Source organism: Mytilus galloprovincialis, chromosome 3 (assembly GCF_965363235.1).
Source record: "Mytilus galloprovincialis chromosome 3, xbMytGall1.hap1.1, whole genome shotgun sequence".
Lineage (NCBI taxonomy): Eukaryota > Metazoa > Mollusca > Bivalvia > Mytilida > Mytilidae > Mytilus > Mytilus galloprovincialis.
This window is the reverse complement of record NC_134840.1, coordinates 92,062,512-92,084,609: the sequence shown is the minus strand read 5'-3', so window position 1 is coordinate 92,084,609 and position 22,098 is coordinate 92,062,512. Positions and strand designations below refer to the sequence as shown.

At 31.0% G+C, this 22,098-nt stretch overlaps 1 protein-coding gene across 10 annotated transcripts in view; it reads right to left on the bottom strand.

Annotated features, from left to right (window-relative positions):
* The window catches only part of LOC143069384 (ryanodine receptor-like), a 141,115-nt gene that overhangs the window by 87,428 nt on the left and 31,589 nt on the right, over positions 1 to 22,098 (bottom strand). For 7 of the 10 annotated variants that reach the window (XM_076243985.1, XM_076243986.1, XM_076243993.1 and 4 more), the window contains exons 13-40: positions 21,738 to 21,802; positions 21,239 to 21,374; positions 20,862 to 20,963; positions 19,792 to 19,910; positions 19,428 to 19,561; positions 18,909 to 19,147; positions 18,196 to 18,385; positions 17,637 to 17,844; positions 17,157 to 17,261; positions 16,784 to 16,887; positions 16,147 to 16,233; positions 15,615 to 15,774; positions 15,384 to 15,457; positions 14,933 to 15,024; positions 13,472 to 13,522; positions 12,759 to 12,843; positions 12,231 to 12,351; positions 11,262 to 11,358; positions 10,477 to 10,610; positions 9,901 to 9,965; positions 9,518 to 9,622; positions 9,166 to 9,285; positions 8,307 to 8,476; positions 5,303 to 5,431; positions 2,920 to 2,979; positions 1,527 to 2,340; positions 873 to 1,143; positions 147 to 333 (exon numbers count right to left, since the gene is read on the bottom strand). In XM_076243985.1, coding sequence (XP_076100100.1) covers positions 147 to 333; positions 873 to 1,143; positions 1,527 to 2,340; positions 2,920 to 2,979; positions 5,303 to 5,431; positions 8,307 to 8,476; positions 9,166 to 9,285; positions 9,518 to 9,622; positions 9,901 to 9,965; positions 10,477 to 10,610; positions 11,262 to 11,358; positions 12,231 to 12,351; positions 12,759 to 12,843; positions 13,472 to 13,522; positions 14,933 to 15,024; positions 15,384 to 15,457; positions 15,615 to 15,774; positions 16,147 to 16,233; positions 16,784 to 16,887; positions 17,157 to 17,261; positions 17,637 to 17,844; positions 18,196 to 18,385; positions 18,909 to 19,147; positions 19,428 to 19,561; positions 19,792 to 19,910; positions 20,862 to 20,963; positions 21,239 to 21,374; positions 21,738 to 21,802 — 4,224 coding nt within the window. The remainder of the gene's footprint in view (positions 1 to 146; positions 334 to 872; positions 1,144 to 1,526; positions 2,341 to 2,919; positions 2,980 to 5,302; positions 5,432 to 8,306; positions 8,477 to 9,165; positions 9,286 to 9,517; positions 9,623 to 9,900; positions 9,966 to 10,476; positions 10,611 to 11,261; positions 11,359 to 12,230; positions 12,352 to 12,758; positions 12,844 to 13,471; positions 13,523 to 14,932; positions 15,025 to 15,383; positions 15,458 to 15,614; positions 15,775 to 16,146; positions 16,234 to 16,783; positions 16,888 to 17,156; positions 17,262 to 17,636; positions 17,845 to 18,195; positions 18,386 to 18,908; positions 19,148 to 19,427; positions 19,562 to 19,791; positions 19,911 to 20,861; positions 20,964 to 21,238; positions 21,375 to 21,737; positions 21,803 to 22,098) is intronic. The other 3 variants (XM_076243988.1, XM_076243989.1, XM_076243992.1) reach the window with 1 other exon arrangement.

Sequence of the window (22,098 nt, the reverse complement as noted above, 5' to 3'; positions counted from 1 at the left end):
CATTCTCAATTAATTATTAGAAATAATCCCAGTCTAGGAACTTCTAAACATTAGAATGTTTGAATGTTTTCAAATATAAATCTTAAAAGTAAATACTGTTGAAATATTATTTGATTTTTTTAATCTGATTTAACTTGAAGACCTACCTGGATGGTCACAAAGCATGCTCCAGCCTCTGATACCAGACAATTTAAGTGAATGTATGCTTAACATCTGTTCTGGGACTCTGGACCAGCAGCCATCAGTCAGGGTCTGGACATCAAGTCTTGGTGGACATGATGGCACAGCCTGTTTTGGTCCTCTAAATACTGCAGCTGACAATGGCAGTGCAAACTGAAAGAAGAATTACATGTATACATTTTACTCTTGTTTAAAAAAGTCTTTAACAGTGTTCTATATTTTCCTATAAGAAAATTTTTTTACAAGTAAATAAAAAAATAAATAAACATAGGATATCTATTTCAGTATGCGTGACAAGTTTCTATAATAACTTGTATCACATACACTTTAGACTTTAAATCTAGGCTGCAAAACCTAACAAATAATTATACTTTTTGCATTGAAATGTGGAAAGAATAAACTAAATTTTGAATAATATTGTCTGTGTAAAAAAAATGTCAAAAATACATTTTTATTTTACAAGAAAAATAGAATGGAAAAACAAACACATATAAGGTGTATAATAGGGGAAGGATACATCAAAATTCAATTATACAACTCATATCGCTGCTGGGGTCCAATTATGAAATATAAAACCTGTTACTTTTCTACAACTTTTGAAACAAATTTATAAAAACTAGCACCCCACAAATATGAAGAAAGATATGTAAATGTTACACAGTGGCAGTATTTTCCAATTTGGTCCCACTTACCCTTGTAAATCCCAGTTCAAACTGGAGCATTTCTTTTATTGTAGGTTCACATATCACAGCAGGGAACAACTTTGAGTTGGGTTCCACTGCAAATTTGTTGGCCACCTCCTTGCCGTTGACGCTAAAGCTCAGCATGCCACTAGAAATATCTATACAGCAGCCAATTATGATACCAGGTGTTGCCCTCTTTGATGTCACTTCCTGTAAAGAGCTGCCATACCTCTGAAGCAGGTCACCAGCAGACACCATGTAACAGTTCTTTCTACTTAAGCTAAAATATCATATAGGATTGATAGAAATTTAATTTCAATCAATTTTGATGAGAAATTGCATTTTTAGATTGTTAAAGCTTTCTTAATTAGTAGCTTGCTACATTTTTACTTTGGTTTGTTGAGAAATAAAGATATTTAGAGTTATTACAATGGTTGCAATGAAATACAGATTTCCCAATGAAATATAAACCCATGATTTCACAAAGGTTTACATAATTGGAACATGATTGTGATGGTGATAATAATAGAGCAATTAAACAGGATCTTTATTCATTGGTAAGCCCTAAGGTCAAAGTCACTCCATATATTTTTTTTTCATGATCAATTCTCAAAATTACTTAAATAATCTCAATTCAACCAAAACCTCAGTAAAACTACCTACCTCTGTTTTAAATTATAGTCGTCATCAAGAACTGAAACAACAACATGTCTAATCTTCTTTGTTTCAAATGTTTTCTCATTAAAATGGAATCCAGGTGTCACCCATCCTACAAACACCTGTGCTGGATCTTGACCTGGGAATATCCTAATGGAGTATTGGTACTCGTCAATCATGTCAGCCATTGCAGAAAGTTCAGCAAAATCACTGTCAGAATGTTCTGATCCTTCACTACCGCCAAAATCCCTATTTAAGTTTTGTCTTCTACCCATGGCATCCTGAAACTCATAGGGAATCATTCCTCTTGGAGCTTCAATGTTTATTACAGGTCCTTGTGACGGCTGTCCGTTATCACTTTCCACTGAATCCATCGTTTGTGATGTGGGTAATGTGTGGACTTTAGTATCATGGTCATGATATTCACGGTGTTTATTTCGACTTCTTCTAAACGATGAGGCTTGCTTACGATCAAGACTGCCATATTCTACACTTCTTGTTCTTTTAGACTCTGCAGGGGACAGATCCCTACCCTTTTTCTTGAAGATGTTTGTGAATGTATTTTTGCTCTTTTTATTTCCTTTCTCCCCAATAGCCTTAGCAGTGTCCATTAACTTGTCTCCTAGTACAGTCAAGCGTGACGATTGTCCACCAGAATGGGAAGATAACTGTGATTCGCTGGCAGCAGACTTCATTCGTCCAACAGATTTGTCATCCTGGGTACTATCATCAAGAGAATGACCTTGACCTTGTGGACGGAGAAATTTTTTACGTCTGTCATCAGCTGATATTGATTCCTCTGTGTATCCTCTTTCTATAGCTACAAGAAGATAATTCATTTTCTTTAACTTTGTATAAAATGTAAGGAATTCATATTACCCTGGTAACCCTTTACAGCAGATTCCATTCATATATTTATAAAAGGTGCCTCTGGGTTCTAATGTTCTCAGAACAGTACATTCAGAATTCATCTGTTCAGGTCAATTCAAATCACATCAAATTATAAGAAATATTACTGCTCAACTGAAACAGCTTACTATATGCTAGTTCTGAGGATTCATTTATTTTCGTTGGTACAAATTTTTCGTGATGAGGAAAACTTGTATATTCGTGGGTATTTAATTCATGGTTTTGCCGAGGTCTTTGTACAAGCCTATAGAAAATTTGTCCTTTGTTAAACATTTAATTTTGTGGTTTACCTGAACCCACGAAATCGACGAAAATTGTTATCCAAAGAAAAATAATGAATCCACAGTAATAGATTTACCAGTTTTCACCTAAGCAATTTTGTGTTTCAGCATTAATACATAACATCTCAAAAGGAAAAATAACCTATTTTTTTGTCAATAAAACCAAAAAGTACATTTTGAATCATGTAAAACTAGAATATGTTACTTACATTTCTCGTGGCCACCATTCATCATACTATCTCTGCTGTAACTATCATCTTCATCATCATCTGTTAAAAAATCATTCATCATATTTATATACACAATATTTTAACTCTTTTGTCAATTTGAGCTTTACACAAATGTTTGAAAACATTACCTGTTTGGACAATTATTCATCTATTAAATACTCAAAATTATTTCACACTATATCTCAAAACTTTACCAGGGAATGTTTACCCTCACAGAGTTCTGTAACTGACTTTTTTTTCTTGATTTATCAGCCAAAGATCTAGTTTTTAATGTTCTAGCTCATCAGTCCATCTATCAGTTTCTTAGTCTTCTATTGTTCTGAAAAAACTTTTACCTAAATCATTCAGAAGGGATCTTCATCTTATTTCATATACTTTAAAAGTAAATACTTTATCAAAATTTCAAGAAAATTAAACGAGCCAAATTAATTTTAGTTAAAGTGTTGGGTACCACCTTAAGGGAAAAATTACATCCTTTAATAAAATTAGTTAATGGAAACATTATCTCTTTCAAAATTTTGTATGATTATTTCTTTAACAGGCATTTTACATAAATTAGGACATTAGTTTTCACATTTTGAATTCTTTTACATTGTCATATCGGGGCCTTTTACAGCTGACTATGCGGTATGGGCATTGCTCTTTGTTGAAGGCCGTACAGTGACCTATAACTGTTATTTTCTGTGTCATTTTGGTCTCTTTGTGGAGAGTTGTCTCTTTGGCAATCATACCAAATCTTCTTTCTAATATATAGGCATGTTTGTTGATTTATTTAGGGGTTGGGATTCTCACTGAAAACAATATGCACACACGGAATAAAAATATTCATTGCATTCAATCATAGTATCATCTACTGATATTGATACAGTCTAATATACCTGTTAAATTTTACACACAAAATGAGAACTTTTTTGGGGGGTAAAATTATACATAAATTCATTAAAAATTTTCCATATGTCATTTCTAATTCTCCAGCATAAATCTATTGCTGTAAATAAATAGCAATAACATGTGAAAGACATTAAAAAATGTAACCAAATAACATTCAGCTTTTTTTTTACACTCAATATACAACAAGTTGTAATAAAATCAATTATCAATACATATTTGATTTAGTACCTTACATAGACTGATCATAAAACAGACAAGACCACATCAATTTTATCCAAGGGTTTCCCTATGTTTCTTATATCATTTTTTCCTTTTTCAACTGTATATCACCTTTTTATGGATATGTGCAAAGAAAAAACTGTTCAAATCAATTGGCATAAGGCTTCTTTTTTATCATCAGGTAAAAAAATGATACATGTATTTTAGTTCTTGAAGAATTAGATGGATAAATAAAATTGATGTGGTCTTCGAAACTGAAACTTCCATTGCAATTGTTAATAGGGGTAAGTATAAATGTTGCTAAAGATGTATCAGTAAAAACATTGGTTAATCCTAATGTTATAAACACCAGTAAATCTTCAAATAAAACATGTACATATTAAAAAAAATATGTAAAAATGATTTTCAAAATTTTTATTACTGAAGTCATACAAAACTGTATTTTATTTCCTTTAATTCCTATTATTTTTTCAAATCGTGCCTTTAAGGTGGTACCTAACACTACAGGGAGATAGCTCTGTAAAATCAGCTAAACGTTTAATTATGTTGCGTTGTTAAGGGAATATTAAGCTTCTCAATGATCAATATTGGTGTTTGTCAAACTGCTATATAACCAGTGTAATTTTTCTGATAAAATGGTTGGTTCAAATTTTTGAAATTTTTACATTTTTGTCAAAGGGTCAAAGTAAATACTTTGTCAAAATTTTATGAAAATTAAACGAGCCAAATTGATTTTAGTGAAAGTGTTAGGTACCACCTTAATTCCTATTATTATTTCAAATCGTGCCTTTAAAGTGAATAATGATTGTCATGAAAAAAATTGTAACTAGGTTCTTAATTTAATAATTAAAACTAAGAATCAGGGGATTTTTTTCTTTTTCTTCTTTGATATTAACTAGTTGTTTTATGTGAAACAGAGAGGGAGATCGTCAGGTACATGTTTTATTATCAAAAATTAACCAATGCAACTTTAATAGCTATGAAGCACATATTTACTCAACTCAATCAAATTTAGCTCTAAACAATTTGTTAATCAGTTAGTATCAAGGTAAACTGTTAGGAAAAGACATAAGTATAAGAAAACTAAATTCAATTTCAAATGTTGTCATGGGTTTTCAAAGTAAAGTATAGTTGTCATGGGTTTTCAAAGTAAAACTAACTGGAGAAAAGAACATGGATAAGCCACATTTTTCGACATAATTAGTCAAAATTTTAACAGGGTATTTTTTCATTGTCTAGGGAATTAACTTACGACTAGTGGCTGGTGATTGTAAGTCACCGTTTGGTTGTCTACTTGGTGTATCAGTTTGACTAGACGTCTTTCTGGCGTCACCACCACTGCTTGTTGGACTGCTACTTTCTGTCGTTTTCCTTACAGATTCTGTTTTATAGAAACACATGCTAATCACATGCTTTTAAAATAAGTCTTCAAAATGGAACTTTCAGGGTGATATCTTACTGATAAATAATATCCCAAAAGGACTTCAAATCTGATGCCTTTAAAGAAAATTTGAAGTTGTGTATACTTTTCTGAAAATATTTACAGTTCTTATTTCTAAAAGCAGCTTTTGTGACATAAATATTACTCAATACCTAAAGGTAAATCAAGATATAGAAATAAATGTTCCCCATGTGGGATGCTCTTTTATACATTTATGAAAATTTAACAATCAATCAAAAATTTTATTTGAGATGCACCCTTTTCAGCAGTTCCATTTTGAATTCTTAGCTTGTTAGATTTATTCAACTGTGAAACATCAATTGTTTTATATACAACATGAATAATAATTCAATGCATACCTCATTCAAAATTCTGTTACATACAACTTTGTTAGTTTACAACAAAGTTTGTATGTGTATTGTGAATAATGAGTACAAAGCAGTGAAGAGAATTAGAAAAATAATGTCCACTTATTAAAAACAACTATCGTCAAGATTTAAAACTGGGGAAAAAATCAAGCCATAATGACCTGGAGCCTAATGACTTACATTGTAAAAAACAGTTTACATTTCCACTGACTATTAATTATCTAAAGTGGGTCTCATTGAGGTCTAAGCGTGACGCGGGATTGCCGATTTTTTGTAAGCGTGACATGTGAAAGTCAAATAATTGTGTTTTGAAAACAGGAAATGAGGTCTAGCGGGACCCGGGAAATGACAAAAAAAAGAAAACTGCTTACGTACATAGTGTAAGCGGGATACAGGAATCTGAAAAAACAATAAGCGGGATCCGGGATCGGACCCCCCAATGAGACCCCCTCTAAACATTCATCACCAGACCTATCATTATAATATGTTTTGGGCAACACCATTTTACATCTTAAAAGTTATGATGGTGGTTTGATTTTTATCAATAAGTATATACAACATTTTTCTCAGAAAGTGTATTTTTATGCCATTGAAAAATGTACAGAAAAACATTGCATGTTTATTGAGATAGTGCAAGTAGACTGTAGTTTGTCAGTTCATCTTTTGTTTTGGTCATGGTATTTGTCTGTCTTCTCTGATTTATAGGTTTTGATTGCATCTGTTGTATCTCCTCTCTTTTATCTTAATATGCATGTATCACCTCCCCATTTTCTTCATAGGCATGTATCTTCTCTTCCCTTTTTTAATGAACATGTATGTCTTCCCCCTTTTCTTAAAAGACATGCATAGAAATGTTGGACAAATTGTCCATTTTCAAAATGTATAAATCATTTGAGAAGAACACATTCAATTAATTTAAGAGAGAAAATCAGATAGCAGAACAAATAGCATAGATTTCCATTTCACACAGCTCAAAATTAAATTGTAAATGCAGTGAAATTTAAAGTGCAGTAATAACATTCAGATGTTATCATATGTTAATCTGCATTCACTTGATGTGACAAGACACATATACTCTTACCATAATGTGTGGTCACTACAAAATAACTCGGACCATGGCCTGAAGGTCCATCTGCGTCAAATAAACATGGTATTTTGAAATCGATTGTTAACCAAGAATAATTCCAACATAGCTTTTTTAAAAGATTTTTAGAAAATTCAGATTTACTGTTGCTTGATTATTAAGATTTGAGTGAAAAGGCAACATTAATTGATTTTAATCATTTATTTATTACAATTATTTAAAAAAAATATCAATATAATTAAATAAGATTTTACTGCCAGTATGACAGGAAACCAGTACCACAAGTTCACCAAAAATTGCAAGACCTTCATATACCATCTAATTGAACACCAGTGCCAAAGCCATGTGCAATGCTCTTAATTGCCCGAAGTCCAAAAAAAATGTATGCATTTTTTATTATGTTTAATAGCATATTCTTTTTATTATATTTCATTTAAAAGCATATTCTATTCTCATATTTAAAAAAAATATAATAAAAAAATACCTTAATCACATTTTTTTTCCCATTCATTATCATTTTTCATATCTCTTAGCTTTGAATACAAGAATAAAGTAGTTTTAATACATTTCATAATTTTTTTCACAGAAACACATCTCTTTTCTTTTTTATCTTGTGTGATTAGTTCCTAAATCTATGTTCTATAAACTATATAAATTAAATAGCATGCAAAAAATCCAGATCTAATAAAAAAAAGGAAAAGTAGTTAAGAGTTATAAAATGCCTTGATGTGCATAATTACTGTCTGTCTTCCAAAATTTCAGCAATAGTATTTTGTTGTAGCCACTTTTGAAAGCCTCTTTACCTTTGCCTTTCAAATAATCTAAGACAATTAGTTAAATGTGTTTTCATTCCTATAGCTTCTTAACTTCATAATAAATTAATATTTTTTTTATTTATTGACACAAAATTTGTAAAACTTAAAAATAAAATATTAAAAAAGTGTCTTTTTTTTAATAAAAACAAATGAAAAAGGGTTCAACATTTTTACATTTTTTATGTACCTGCTCTGTATCAACAAAATGATTTATCATCAGAGTAACTTGTCTCTACTAAATCGGTAGTGACACATGTATTTTCATTTAATTCTTCTTTCAGCTAAAAATTATTAGTTTTAATAAACCTTGAATCTTTGCTTTAGATGAAAGTTTTAACTTTCAGTTTTAAGCTCACACAGAATATATCCCTTTACATTTAAGGTCATGAAAAGTGACTGCAAAAGGGCACATGCTTTTGTCAATCCCTTCAAGAGTTGACTAAAAATTAGCCCGCCTCCTCAGAGTTTGATGGGACTAGTTAGTCAAAATTTCTCAAAATTGTACCTGCGGTCATTTATCTATCCTCTATACATGATAAGACAAATACCTGTGGTCATTTTACTGCCCCCTATAGAACCTTCACTCATGGCCTCGCTGTAATTCTCTGGCAAGGAATCAGGTGTTTGTTGTTCCTCTTCAATGTCCATTTCATGACGACGGATATTTTCAAGATTCATTCTCCTCTCAAACGATGTTGGAAAACCAACATGTCTATCTCTGTAAAAAAAATGGTAATTGATTGATGAATAATTTAATTAAGATATCTACAGTAATTTCAATGTTCTGTTTTATTTCATATTAACAGAAAATGCTGGACAACATGTCCCACTGTTTGATGTATATTATCCCTATCATCCGTCATTTGTGCAGTGGTTGTTTATGAGGAAACGGCTCACTGTCACTTTATTTCATGCAGTATATCCATTTTCTTTGTAGATTTCAATGTTAATTTTGCCTACAAAGGCCTTATGATTGTTTGTAATGTTTTTATTTTTGTTTTCTTTTTGTGGGAGGGAGGCAAATCAAACAAGAAAATGGTGATCTGAATAGCTCAGAGTACAATGAGTACTCAAACAACATACCTGCCAACTGTCACTATTTGCAGGGGATTTCCCCCATGGAGGCTCCCAAATTGAAATTTTTACAATGAATTGAATCATATAAAAGTATGAAGAAGCCAAAAAACAACATGACACTGAATTTGAAGGCCCTCTTGAAGGTTTTTTAGGAGTATGGCAGCCATCTTGCACGCAAAAATTTTGAAAACTTGGCAGGTATGAAACAACCATTACTATTCTGTTATGTACCATAAAACTGATTAAACTATTTTGATAAAATATTCTGATTATTTCTGTATAAACTATTGATATATAATTGGTTAAAATAATCTGAATTGGTTCACAAACCTATGCAGAAATTCATCTTTGCACTGAACTGGAAGACTTAATCTTAGATATTCCAGATGAACCTTTTCCAGTGTTCCAAAAGTCTTTGACAAAACCTTCAAACAAGGTGTGACATGGCTCCTGTAAAGAGAAAGCATTCATTTTATTAAGTAGGTTTTAAGTTGTGACAATAGAGCTTAGTGTTGTATGTATCAAATTAACAAAGTCAAGAAGTTTGAATGTTGAAGGTCATAAAGGGCCAACTCGTGGTAAAATCACAACATATTCAAGCCCCCATGAATTATTTCTGAATTTAACCAACATAGTTTCTGATTTTGATTTGTTCTAAGTTTTGTTATTTAAGTAAACTTACCCTCCAGGTATTCTTTGAATCTGAAGTCTTGGATGATTGTCATCAACAGGTTCAAACAATGGTAAATCTTTACCATACCACAAGGGTACACGTCTTGTCATGTTCCTGTAAAATATATCAGCATTACTCAAACTGAACAATCAAAACTATTGGCTGGAAAAACATGGATGTTTCAGTAAAACTCCGTAAACAATTAACCAGAGTAATTTCTGTTTAATGAGATTACATTGAGAAAACATGTTAATACTAAAACCATTCTTGTGAAAATCAGAAAAAAGTAGCAAAACTTTAAAAAAAAAATTAGAATAAATCAACAATATGAAATCCTTGTTATAATTGAAACTTCAAATAAGAATGAATGAAAATATTCAAGAAATACTCACACACAGAATGGTTCATATCCCTCTTGTAATCCACAACATGTGAAATATTTCAGAGTATTTACATCCTACAAATCAAAAGTATATAATGAAGAATTTATTGTACATTAAAAAATCACTTTGTGCATTTATTCATGAGATAGACAAAATTATGAAATCATAGAAAAAACAGCAATTAGATTTTTTTTATTGCAAGTTTCAAATAAAGAGATATCCAGTTGCATTATACAAGTTTCTAAATTTCTTAAATTTTCAACTTACAGAGATTATTTATTATGTTCATAGACATAAAAGGTTCAAATATTATATTTTACAGAATTATAAAATTGACGGAAACACTCATCAAATTACTTTGAACAAAGATGTGGTTGAAAATGACTATGTAATTTCTATACTGACAATATTTCCCTTTCACAGAGGTCATTTGATCTTGAAACATTTGAATCAACTTATCTAAAATATTTTCATACTTGTTTATCATATTTCAACAATTTCAAACAAATATTTTCCAGCAAAAATTTCTGTTGATTTCATCTTAGTATATTGCAAAAGACTAAGTTCGTGGTACTATATGTGTACCTGTCCAAAGTTGAGTTTTGCCTGCTGGTAAACTCCCATTGTCATTGCTGGTACATAGTCTGCAACATCTATACCTCGGAAAGCTATTTCCTGTCCTAAATTATCCATCATCAGCTCTCCATTCAAAGAAAAGGCTGAAAAATATCAAAAACAATAATTGTAATAGCCAACAAAATACATCGTCTATCAATAAATTTATGCTTTAAGAAAATACATGGTTACCATTGGTAAGTAGCGGTACAATGTCCTTTTATAAAAACAACACAGCATTGAGGAAAAAACTGAAAAATTTCGCCTCTACAACAAATGAAGAAATTGACGATGAACGATTGAAATAAATGCAGAAACACATTAAAAGATAACAAGTTGCTATTATTGGCCTTGTTTTTATATAGATCAATTGGACTTGTTTCTTTATATTGAAGACTTGATAACTTTGATAGACCACTAGTCTAAATGACACATGTTAAGAAAGTTGGTAAAATAAATTTGTTACATAGTTACCTAATGCAACATATATGGGGTCAATAAATTCCATATAAATTCCATATGAGGTTTACTGACCCCATAGATTTAGTGTATAAGGTCACTAGCACAATGTGTCACTAATGATATGTACACCATACCTAAGATATCACAATCAGATGTGCAGTATATCATGGATATGTGCCATGAGTTTTTTTCATTGAAACTGAGCATTAAAACTAAAACTAAGTTTTTATGTCGCTGATATTAATCCATGTCATCCCTTACTATATGTTTTCAGTAAACATAATATTACTTACTACAAGTTTTATCATTAAGATCTAACATACAACCAATGATATCTCCAGCTTGCCATATTTTCCCGTACTGCTCACCACCTTGGTTCCATTTTCTACCCTATAATTCACAGATAAAACATTTTTCAGTATACATAGATCCCAACAGTTTTCTAATCAAGTTTTAAAACCAAGTTTCATGTCTATAAACCTATTTTCATTATATTAGTTGCTATATAGCCAATTATTGCTTTTTTGTATATTTTTCTTGTGATCTTTGTTCTGGAACTTATTCATTATTTGTTCTTCATGTGATCATCCTTTCATATTGTTTATGTTTCATTGCGTACATCACTTTATGTGCTCCAGTTTTAAGAGTTTTATACAGGACAGTGTAGGAACCCGTGTTTCCTTCCCCTTTCTTCTGAGTGACGAAAACTGCTCAGCAGGCCGTGTGCACAACTGCAAGGAACATTCAGCAGACACGTTGTCCAAAGGAACAATTCGTGGCTAACCACAGCGTGAGTTACCTTTAACACATTACAAATTATGTCTTTACATCAGCAATGAACTGTTTTAATATATTTCCTATGTTATAAAGGAAGTAGAACATTTAACCGTTCAAACTGTTCGTATCTGCGATTAGGTAATTTAATTTAGACAGAACCAGACATGTTCAAGAATATTCATCTATTTATTATTATAAAGAACTTTAACAGCTTTATATATCTACGAACTGTTTATCCGTATTTTTAATGGACTTTAATTATCATTGAAAACATTGTAACATTGTATTTATATTTGTATTTTCAGTTTTTCACCATTTGAATTGGTAGTGAAATAAAAGTCAGCTCCTGATTGTTTTATCTTTACTTAAACCCAGTCATCTTGGTTACACTCAATGGTCCAGCCAGTACAATCTTTTTTGGTATTAAATTTATGACAAATTCTGCAATCTAAATCCTAGTAGTGAACAAAAATATAAAGACTTACCAAAAGTCCATCAAAACCATAAGAAGAACCATCCAAACCGATTTCAACACATGGGCTGGAATCTACCTTGGTCCATCCAACTTTCATGAAGCCTGGTGTCAACACTTCAAATTCATAATACCTATAACACAAAACTAAAGTTCAATGCTACACATAGAAGAAAAGGTGTTTCTTTCAATAGTTCAATCCTAACTATAAAAATTACAAGAAAAAAAGTTGACTATAATTTATTTGGATTACAGTAGAAAACTTAAAATAAAAATTGAAATGAATGATTGCGAATCAATTGCTTACTGGTAAATATGTGAGATCTTATTACTGTGATTTGAAACATTTTGTGAAGGAAAATCACTACTGAAATTATGAATGAAAGTTTTCAATATTGCGAACCTGATGGCTGTTTTCACATTCTTAAAAACATCCATTAATTTCTGAATGAACTGTGTACAAGACATATTTACAAATCTACTACAATTCAAATGAGGCCAAAAAAAAAAAACACCAATGAGACAAGAAATAAATTTTTACCATTTTCCTGTAGACACAGCATATGTAAGCTGGGTTCTGTAAGTTCTATTTCTAGATTTCTTCTGTCCTAATGCTCTTGATAATGCTACAAAAATAATGGTTCAATTGTCTAAATAATGTTAATTGTTTTAATTTCTGCATTTCAAATAAATTCATAAATCTGTGATACATACAAGATACTTGTAAGAGAACCTGGCAGGCAAAAATATATTAAAAGGTCAAATACTTTAAATGAACTGCATAACTGTTAATATACATGTACAAACAATTGTGGATTTTGAATACCAAAAATTAAAAGAAACATGAACAATTCTGATTACAACAAATCAAATTATTTTAGAACAGCTTTTGACACAATTTAACTTGAAAAGAAAAGACACTTTGCATGGATTATTTGGCAATAGAATGTACATAAAAAAATACTTAAATAAATTGAAGAAAAAAAACTTATTATTAAAGAATCAGATGTATTCAAAATATTTTCGTACACACGTGTATAACATGATAGGAAAAACACCACTCCACTTTACACGAAACTGATATAAAAAAAAAATGGTCATGAGTAATAACAGAGTGCATATAAAGAAAACATCAGTAATAAATAAAGCTAAATATAAAAAAATATCTATCTAGTTAAAAACCTGAAAATGAGCACACCACATAAATATTTTAAAGCATAATGAATAAATAAATAAATAAATAATGTTGCATACCTGTATTTTTTAAATTTCCATAGTTCAGCAAATGATCAAATAGTTTACTTCCTTAGAAAGCATTAAAATAAAACACATTGCAGAAAATAAAATGATGCAGCCACAACATTGGGGAATTAAGAGGGTCTGGATTGGGGATTTGATCTATTTTTACCCTTATGCTCTATTTTTATATTAAATATGTCAGCATCTCATTATTCTCTATTCTTTTCTTTTTCTGGGGTCTATTTTTTTTTTTTATTTTTCTCTTTTCTTCATAAATTTTTTTGATCTTTATTCAGAACTTTTTACTCATTTACTCCATCCAGAGACTCAATTAACAATGCATACAACTATGTAACAGCCACTATGTTCCGTCAGTTACTTTGTTCCGGCGGAACTTTTCAACTAGTTATTTCGTTCCGATGGAACTTTCCAACTAGTTGTTTTATTCCGAGTGCAGTCGAAAAGTTCCTGAAAAAAGTAGCAAGTTGAAAAGTCCCTGAACAATGTAGCTAGTTGAAAAGTCCCTGAACAATGTAGCTAGTTGAATAGTTCTGGCTGAACAGAACAACTAGTTAGCAAAATTTTTAAATGTATTTCATAGCTCACATAAAACAGAATATAAAGTTGCATTATCATGCAAATTTAGTATTCATAGTACCCTCATGTGGGTACTTTTAAAAATATCAATTACAGATTAATGTATAACAATAAATTAGAACTATTTTACTTTGCATCAATTCTCCAAATGGAACTTTGTGACTGGTTGATAAGTTCCGTTGGAACTTTTGGGCTAGGTTGTAAGTTCTGGTTTTGACTAATTTGCCAAAGAGGAACTTTGTGACTAGTTGATAAGTTCCTTTTGACTTTTGTAATCAGTAACATGGTTCCCCTTTGAAAGGTTCAAATATAATATGTTGCGCTTTAACTTTGCATCAAGTCTCTAAATGGAACTTTGTGACTTGTTGATAAGTTCCGTTGGAAATTTGGGCTAGTTTGTTAGTTCTGGTTTTGACTAATTTGGCAAAAAGGAACTTTCTAACCAGTTGATATGCTCTGTTGGAACTTTTCAACTAGTCACTTTGTTCTGGTGGAACTTTTAAACCAGAGGAAGAACAAAGTAACTAGTTAATAAGTTCCTCCGGAACTTTTCCGCTAGTTAGTTCTTTCAGCTCGGAACTTTCCAACGTCGGAACAAAAGAGCATTTACAATTACAGCATAAACTATACATGCATTAATCAATTGTTTGCAATGACTCTATTTAATTTCAAATTATCTTTTGGTTGATCAAGACAAGAATCAGACACAATAACTTAAATATCACATGAAATGATATCACAATAATTAAATAATACAACTTAATTACAAATTTAAGTTATGGAAATGTAGGACCGCTGGTAAAAAATCAAAATGCAAATATAATAACAACACTTTTTCCATGCTTGATTTTAAGGTAATGAAGGATACTACACAATTACCTGTTTGAGCACTTTCACCAGTCTCACTGGTTGGAGGCTCCAAATTGTATCCGTAGGCAAGGAGCGTCTTGACTGTTTGATTTGCTTGATCCCTGGGAAGAGAGTACATTAAAATAAATATAAGAAAACATGTGCTATAATTAGATACATCAATCATTATATATTTTAATGGAATTTGATTAAAAAAAACTTAATGTTGCAAATGGTCTCTTTCATATAAGTTTATTCAAGACTATTCAAATAATGTTTTGAGTTCAAAAAATTATTCCTATCATGAAGCAACTTATATTCAAGTAAGTTGTGCTTAGAATTACCATAGTTTGGATTGACTATTTTGATTTCAAGAGATATATTTCGTTTTGCTCAAAACTTCTTAACTGAATTGACCGCATAGGAAACTGTAAATGTGTCAAAGCACTGTCATGTAAATACAAAACTTGTTAAGATTTACCTGTTAGCCTTTTTAATGGAATCATCCACTTTGTTGTATGGCACAAGATGAGGACTTCTTTTGTTGTGTAGGTCCTTAAAATATAAATCCATAACAATATTAAATACATGATCATTAAAATAATCTATCATTTTACAACAAAATGTTTCCATAAGGTTACTCAGAATTACAGATTATTCAAATCTTTTATTATTTATCCAAATTTATTCCCCTTTTTTGTGACTATTTTACCTCATAAGTTCCGTATGTCCAGTTATGCTTTATTCTGTCTTTAGCCCAGACATTATGTGTATTCTCTGCCAGTAACTCCACCAAGTCTTCCATTAATTCATTCAATGTTACATATGACAGGTCTAGAGGTGCTGGTTTGTATCCATTACTTTGTAAGAAACTAGAAAATATATACAATAAAATAGTAATAATATACACAGTTTTGATCTTCTCTACAAAGTCTACACATATTTAACACAGAAGTTATCTTGATTGATTTTATAAATTATTTCAAACATTTAAAATCAGAAGTACAGCATCAACAAACTTTGGGCTCAAATGAATTTTCAATTCCTGTTTCTGCAATCACATTAAATAGTTATTCTATTTCTGAATTTAGGTAATGTGTATAGCCATTCAAGTTGTAAAATATAAAAGATTTAAAAAAAGACTTGTAGTAATTAGAAAAATGTGTACACAATTCCATAAATCATATATGTCAAATGTATACACCAATTTAAAAATTTCGAAAAAACTAAATAACACGACTTACTTGTTTGGCAATTTATGTGTCTTCATTCTGTTATTCTCTTTCTTCTGATTATCCATACTGATGTGATAACCTAATGCTAGTAATGTCCTGCAATAGATATGATTACAGCGTTAGTACAGTACGCCTAATCCATATCATATATAATTAGTTCTGATTTCAATTGCTCTCAACGTCTGATAGATTTTTAACTCTTGACATTTAAATTTCATATTATATTCATTTTAAAATTACTTGTTAAATATCTGCCAACTGCCCTTTTGACATTACTTTAATGTCAAACTGAGACCCTAAGCATAAATTCATACTTCTTTATTCAAAGCCTTATCCAGAAGATTAGGAAATTCTTTTGTTAATTTTTGAGAATGTACTCTGCAACACAAGTCACAAACCGAAACATCTCCTTACTTTTAAGTATAGTACGTCTATTTTTTTTCCGGTTTGCTCTCATTTTGGATTTTAACTTCAGAAATAATTTGAGACTATACTCATTTATATCTATTAATTTTACTTTATAATTTAAGTTTCAGAAACTTCCATGGAGTTCTTTGTTTTTGTTATTTTCTATTTTTGCCGTAATGTTTCACTGTTTCACAAGAAACTGTGATAACTGTTAGTGGGACTTTCTCAAAGCTTTTACCTTAATGTTTCGAAAGAAACTGTGATAACATATTTCTTTTCTGTCATGGGGACTTTCTCAAAGCTATTAACAGCTGGATTCTTTTTTCTTTGGTCATCCCTCACCTAAAAATTAAAAATATATTTCTTGTATGAAAATACATGATAGTAAAATTTTCAATCAATTTTATATGACAATATCTAGCCAATTTATGTTTTTTTTTCTTATTGATAAACACTCGTTAAGTTTTCTTTCACTTATAAGTTGGTTGTTGATTCAGGTCTTTTTCTTGTCTTGTAGTTTACAATATCTTCACTCATCACTTTTGACAAACACTAAATAGAAATATAGCAGATAGATAGCTACAAGCACAAATTTATAAAAAAATATTTACCTCACCAAATGACCATCCTTGTTCTATCTTACTAGCGGCCCAAACCTCATGTAAATTTTCTGCTAATCTATCACGAACATTTTCTATGTAAGCTGGAAGCTGAATCTGAAAATAAAAATAAAAAGTTTTTCTGCTGAAACTTTCATTTTTTAATAAAATTTCATGACCTATCAATTAACATGGTAAATGAGTGTCATTTATTAAAATATTATGGTATATGTATATCAAAATGTAAATTTTTATCTAACCAATTTGCTTTTAAAACTAAAGGGTGACAAAAAGGGTAAGCAATTAAAAATCTTAAAAAGAAAGCCCAACACATAGAACATTTATTATTATCAATGAGGACAGGAGAAGAACCAATAGTAGCCCTAAAAAAATTCACTCTCATCAGCCTTTTCATTCCTTTTTCATAAAAAGCTGAGTGATTTTGGTTGATATAAACAAATTTCGTTTAAGGTTTAATTATTTAAAACTTACATTAGCAGTATCTACTGGTTTTGGCACATATGGAGTGTATTCTATTTCCATTGGTCCGTGTATGACATTTCTGTGGATGTCTCCAAACCAGAAACACTGGTCCAACTTTAATTTCTCTTTAGGGAGTAATGCTTCTATGGCTGGTGAATGTCCATCTGGTAGTTCAAACTTAAATTTACCATGATCTCCACCAAATACAAAGCGACAACTATAAAAAATAAAAACATTGAATCCAAGTTTTACTACTAAATTTTATTCCCAAAACAGTTTTTGCGCAAGAAAGTAGGATCTGACATGAACTGCTGATATATTAATCCAGAATTGTATAAATAGCATAAAATTGTTAAATGAAATATATATCCAAAATATACCACAAAATATTGTGACTGACTGATAATGAGGTAAATAAAGAGGATTTAGCTATAAATCCATGCCATTTATTCTATTTTTGTATCAGACAATAAAAATGCTGTCTTTGGAATTCAGAAAGGTGAAGTACCCGGTAATCATCTTCAAAGTTTATTTTCTTGCATGTTTCATATTTTTCTGAACTTCATACCTTACTCGAGCTGACATTGACACAACTGGGAAGAACAGACCATCAAGATTGAAATCCTTGAAGACACCTCTGACCTTGATACCATTCAAGGTGAAAGTTATCTGTGGTACAGAAAGGTCAAGACAACAACCAATCACATCACCATGTTCTAACTGGTGACCACTTCTTCTCACCTGCTTTGATTTCCCACCTGTAATCAAATGTTTTAAAATGAACTGAAAGGATTGTTTATAATTTTATACAAAAAGCACGAATTGCTAAAATATAACAAAATATAAAGTGCTGCCTTTCAACTATGAAATGTAGAGGGTTTAAGAGTAAACAAAAGAACAGATGACATAAAGAGTGTCAAGGAACCTTAAATTATTAATCTTTTCAGGTCACCATCTTCTTGTCCAATTGTAGTTATACCTATGCATTTTACAACACCATTCAAAGCAACCTCTCTCTGAACGAACTTGAAATCTTTCCATCTCAGATGAGTAGCATTCACAATGAGCAGAATGTGACATCATCTAAAAACATTCAAGTTAACATGACAATGAAAATTCATACCAAGTATACATGCTGTTGGGTTAAACTGTCTATCTGAGAGTTATTCAAGTTTTATGGCAAAGAAGATGATACAGTCTGAAATATATTGGTAATTTGAAAATATCTACAAAATTATCAGAATTTACACCATAAATAAAAATAACTTCCTCTGAACTTACCTGTCCATAAATTGACACCATCAAATGCATAGGAATACAAATCATCACCAACAGCATTGCCTCCCCATTGTTCTCCTCCTCCAGGGTAGGGTACAAAACCATTGGTATTGGCGACGCCCACTCTAAGAGTGGGTGGAAGATGTGTAGCTGATTCAAACTGGATTACAACAAGTTCAAAATACCATTTCTTGTACATGGCTGATCCATCTAATACTCCTACATATATATTTGGCTTAATACTGAAAAAAGAAACATGTAAAACTTTTTTTAATTTTGCTTTGGTCCTTGTTGACTTCACAGAGATTTATTTTCAATGTTTTTTATCATTTTCTTAACACATTAATGTATAGGAAGATCAAAATTTAACAAATTCTAGTCCCTTTTGTTTCAACTTGCAAAAGGAGCTTAAATAAGTTGTTTGCAGTATTTATCAATATATCCAACTAGTTTTGTATGCAGTATATTCAAGACCTGGAAACAGATAATCACAGATAGGAATTTGACTGGTTCTACATTTACCTTGCAACATGGTCAACCAGTTTTGTCTGCAGCAGTAAATCTCGGCCAGGTAACAGGTTATCACAGATAAGATTCTGATTGGTTCTAACAGCTACTCCACTCCCTACACACAAGGAACGTAAAACATCTAGCACCTACAAATCAGAACTGTGTGTTAGATTTTGGATTTCTAGTTCAATAATTTTTCGACTAGGTTTTTTTATTTTGTATGTAATCATTTAGGGCACCATTCATATCAAATTTATAGCTTGATTGAGACCATAATCAATAGTCTGCTAATTAAGTTTGAATGTTTATAAATTCTATTTGACTACCCTTCATGTTAATCTTGCTATGGTAAGTAGCAATGTCAATTGAGACATACCTTTGGATCTCTGCCAGCTCTGTCTATCAATGATATGATTGTAATGATGTGTTTCTCTTTGATCATGTTTAGAGCTTCAGGACTGTCTATTAGTACACAATGTAACACATCTAAGACTCCTAAAATTAAAAATAGATATCATATTTGTTTAGTGCTTTCTAATAATAGTACATGGGGCCTCGGTGGCCAAGTAGTCTAATTAGTGCTACTACTGTAATCCCTGAACTAGTCAACACTGAGGCTGTGAGTTCAAATCCTGCTCCTGCAGTTGCACCCAACTCCAATCATTATTGACTAGGAGTGTCAGTTTTCCTATCAAAGGTCATGGTTTTCTCTGGGCACTCTGGATTCCTCTCCTAATAAAAACTCCCAGACAAGAAATAGCCCCAAAATGATGCTTAAAACCAACAATCAATAAAAGTACATAGTATATTCAGTTGCTAAAAAGGAAAAATAAATGTTTCAGCAGTAAAGAATAAATTAGTGGTATATCTGAATCATCTTGCTGTTATTGATCATGGTTAGACATAGACTAAAATGTTGGATATTTAACAAAATACTATTAATTCTGATCAAATAGATATAAGAAGATGTGGTATGATCTGTTATCAATTGACTATTGATTTAGGGACGACATCGAAAAATCAATGAAGGATACAAAACTTAATTCAAATAGTTTGGGGGTGGGGAGGAGGGGTCAAATTGCTGCAAGTTTTGTATAAATTGACATCATTTTACATATATCCTTCTTGGTCAATCAATTTTTCCCAAATTAAGTTAAGAGGGGGTAGGGGGGTCAGTGAAAAAACTGTATGAATAAAGTTTTTTTATCCTCCATTGAACTTTTGATGTCGTCCCTTACTAGGTTTTTTTTTTTGGATAAAAGTTTGAATTAGAAATTCACCATAGCCAAGGTGCTAGATTAATTTTAATAGCATCAAGTACATTTTATGGAGACCAAAAAATATAGACCTTAGATGTTTCTATTTTCATTTCTCTAAAATGGTGCAAGATGCTTAGTAAAAGGTTAAGCATCAAAGCCTACTTATATTTTAAACCAATAAACCTACCTGTTGATGACTGCTGACTTTCTAACCTACTGACAAGCCAGTCAAGTCTATAGGATTGAGCAAACTGGGCACAGTTGGCACGGTTACCACGAATCATGGCAGCTAGGGAAATAGAAAAGTAAAATCATAAATACTGAATTGGCAAGTAATACTGTATAAAACTTACTTTAAATTTGTTTTCACTACATATTGAATGTTAAACAACAATACTTTTAATATTTCTTTATAATTCGTATATGTTTAAGTAGCTGGTTCAAACTGAACAATTTAAACCTAGTTTTTTTTTTCTTTTTCATCTTCTAGATCTGGAGAATTTTAAATATTACATACAAAATGGCTATGAATATATAATTTGATATATGTGCATAAATTCCTACCTAACAGCAGATATAAATAACTTGATATGTCATCCCATTTACTAGCTGCCTCCTCGCCTGCATAATGGGCAAAGTGTCGCCTACTTTTATACTGGATGAACTTGTCAATGGTTTCCAGAATGAGAGCAATCATACCCTGAAAATGAACCATCATAATAATCAAAACACGATTTTTTTGGTAAGTATTTGCAGTATGCTAGTTTTAAACATAAACTTGGGAATCATTTATTCACAGATTTTTTCAACTTTAGTAAAGACATGTATGATCATATACAATTTTACTTTAAGGTTTCCCAGATTTTGTCCTAAAAATCAGTAAATAATGTCTAAAACCATGTTAAATTCCTGCCCCAATAAGTTGATTCTTTACTTACCAAACTGTTCTCATTTGAATCCACCACCCTAACCCCTTCATTAAAAGACAAACCCAAAACCCTAATTCTTAAAAACACTGGATTTGAATAATCCATATGTTAACTATAATTTTAAAGTAAAGTACCTCTTCTTGGAATAAATCTTGTCTATTTCTAAGAGCTCTGAGCTTATTTTGCTTTTCTTCATGCTCTGAAAAATAAATTTAAACAAGGTTTTATGTTTTGTTGTTGTTGAGTTGTTGTCTAAATGATGTGTATCAACATCTCCTTTTATTATTTGATTAACACTACAATGGTACTCTTTTCAACTTTACGCCTCTACAGTATCACCTGCAGTTACAAAATATTACACTTACTAACTGTTTTTCACAAATTTAAATGAATTGTTCTGAAATGGACCTATGAAAATAAATTTAAGGGAGTTCGCTTCTTAGTTTCAAAGTAATTAACTTTTCAAAACACTAGCTTATATTGATAGGGGATTCA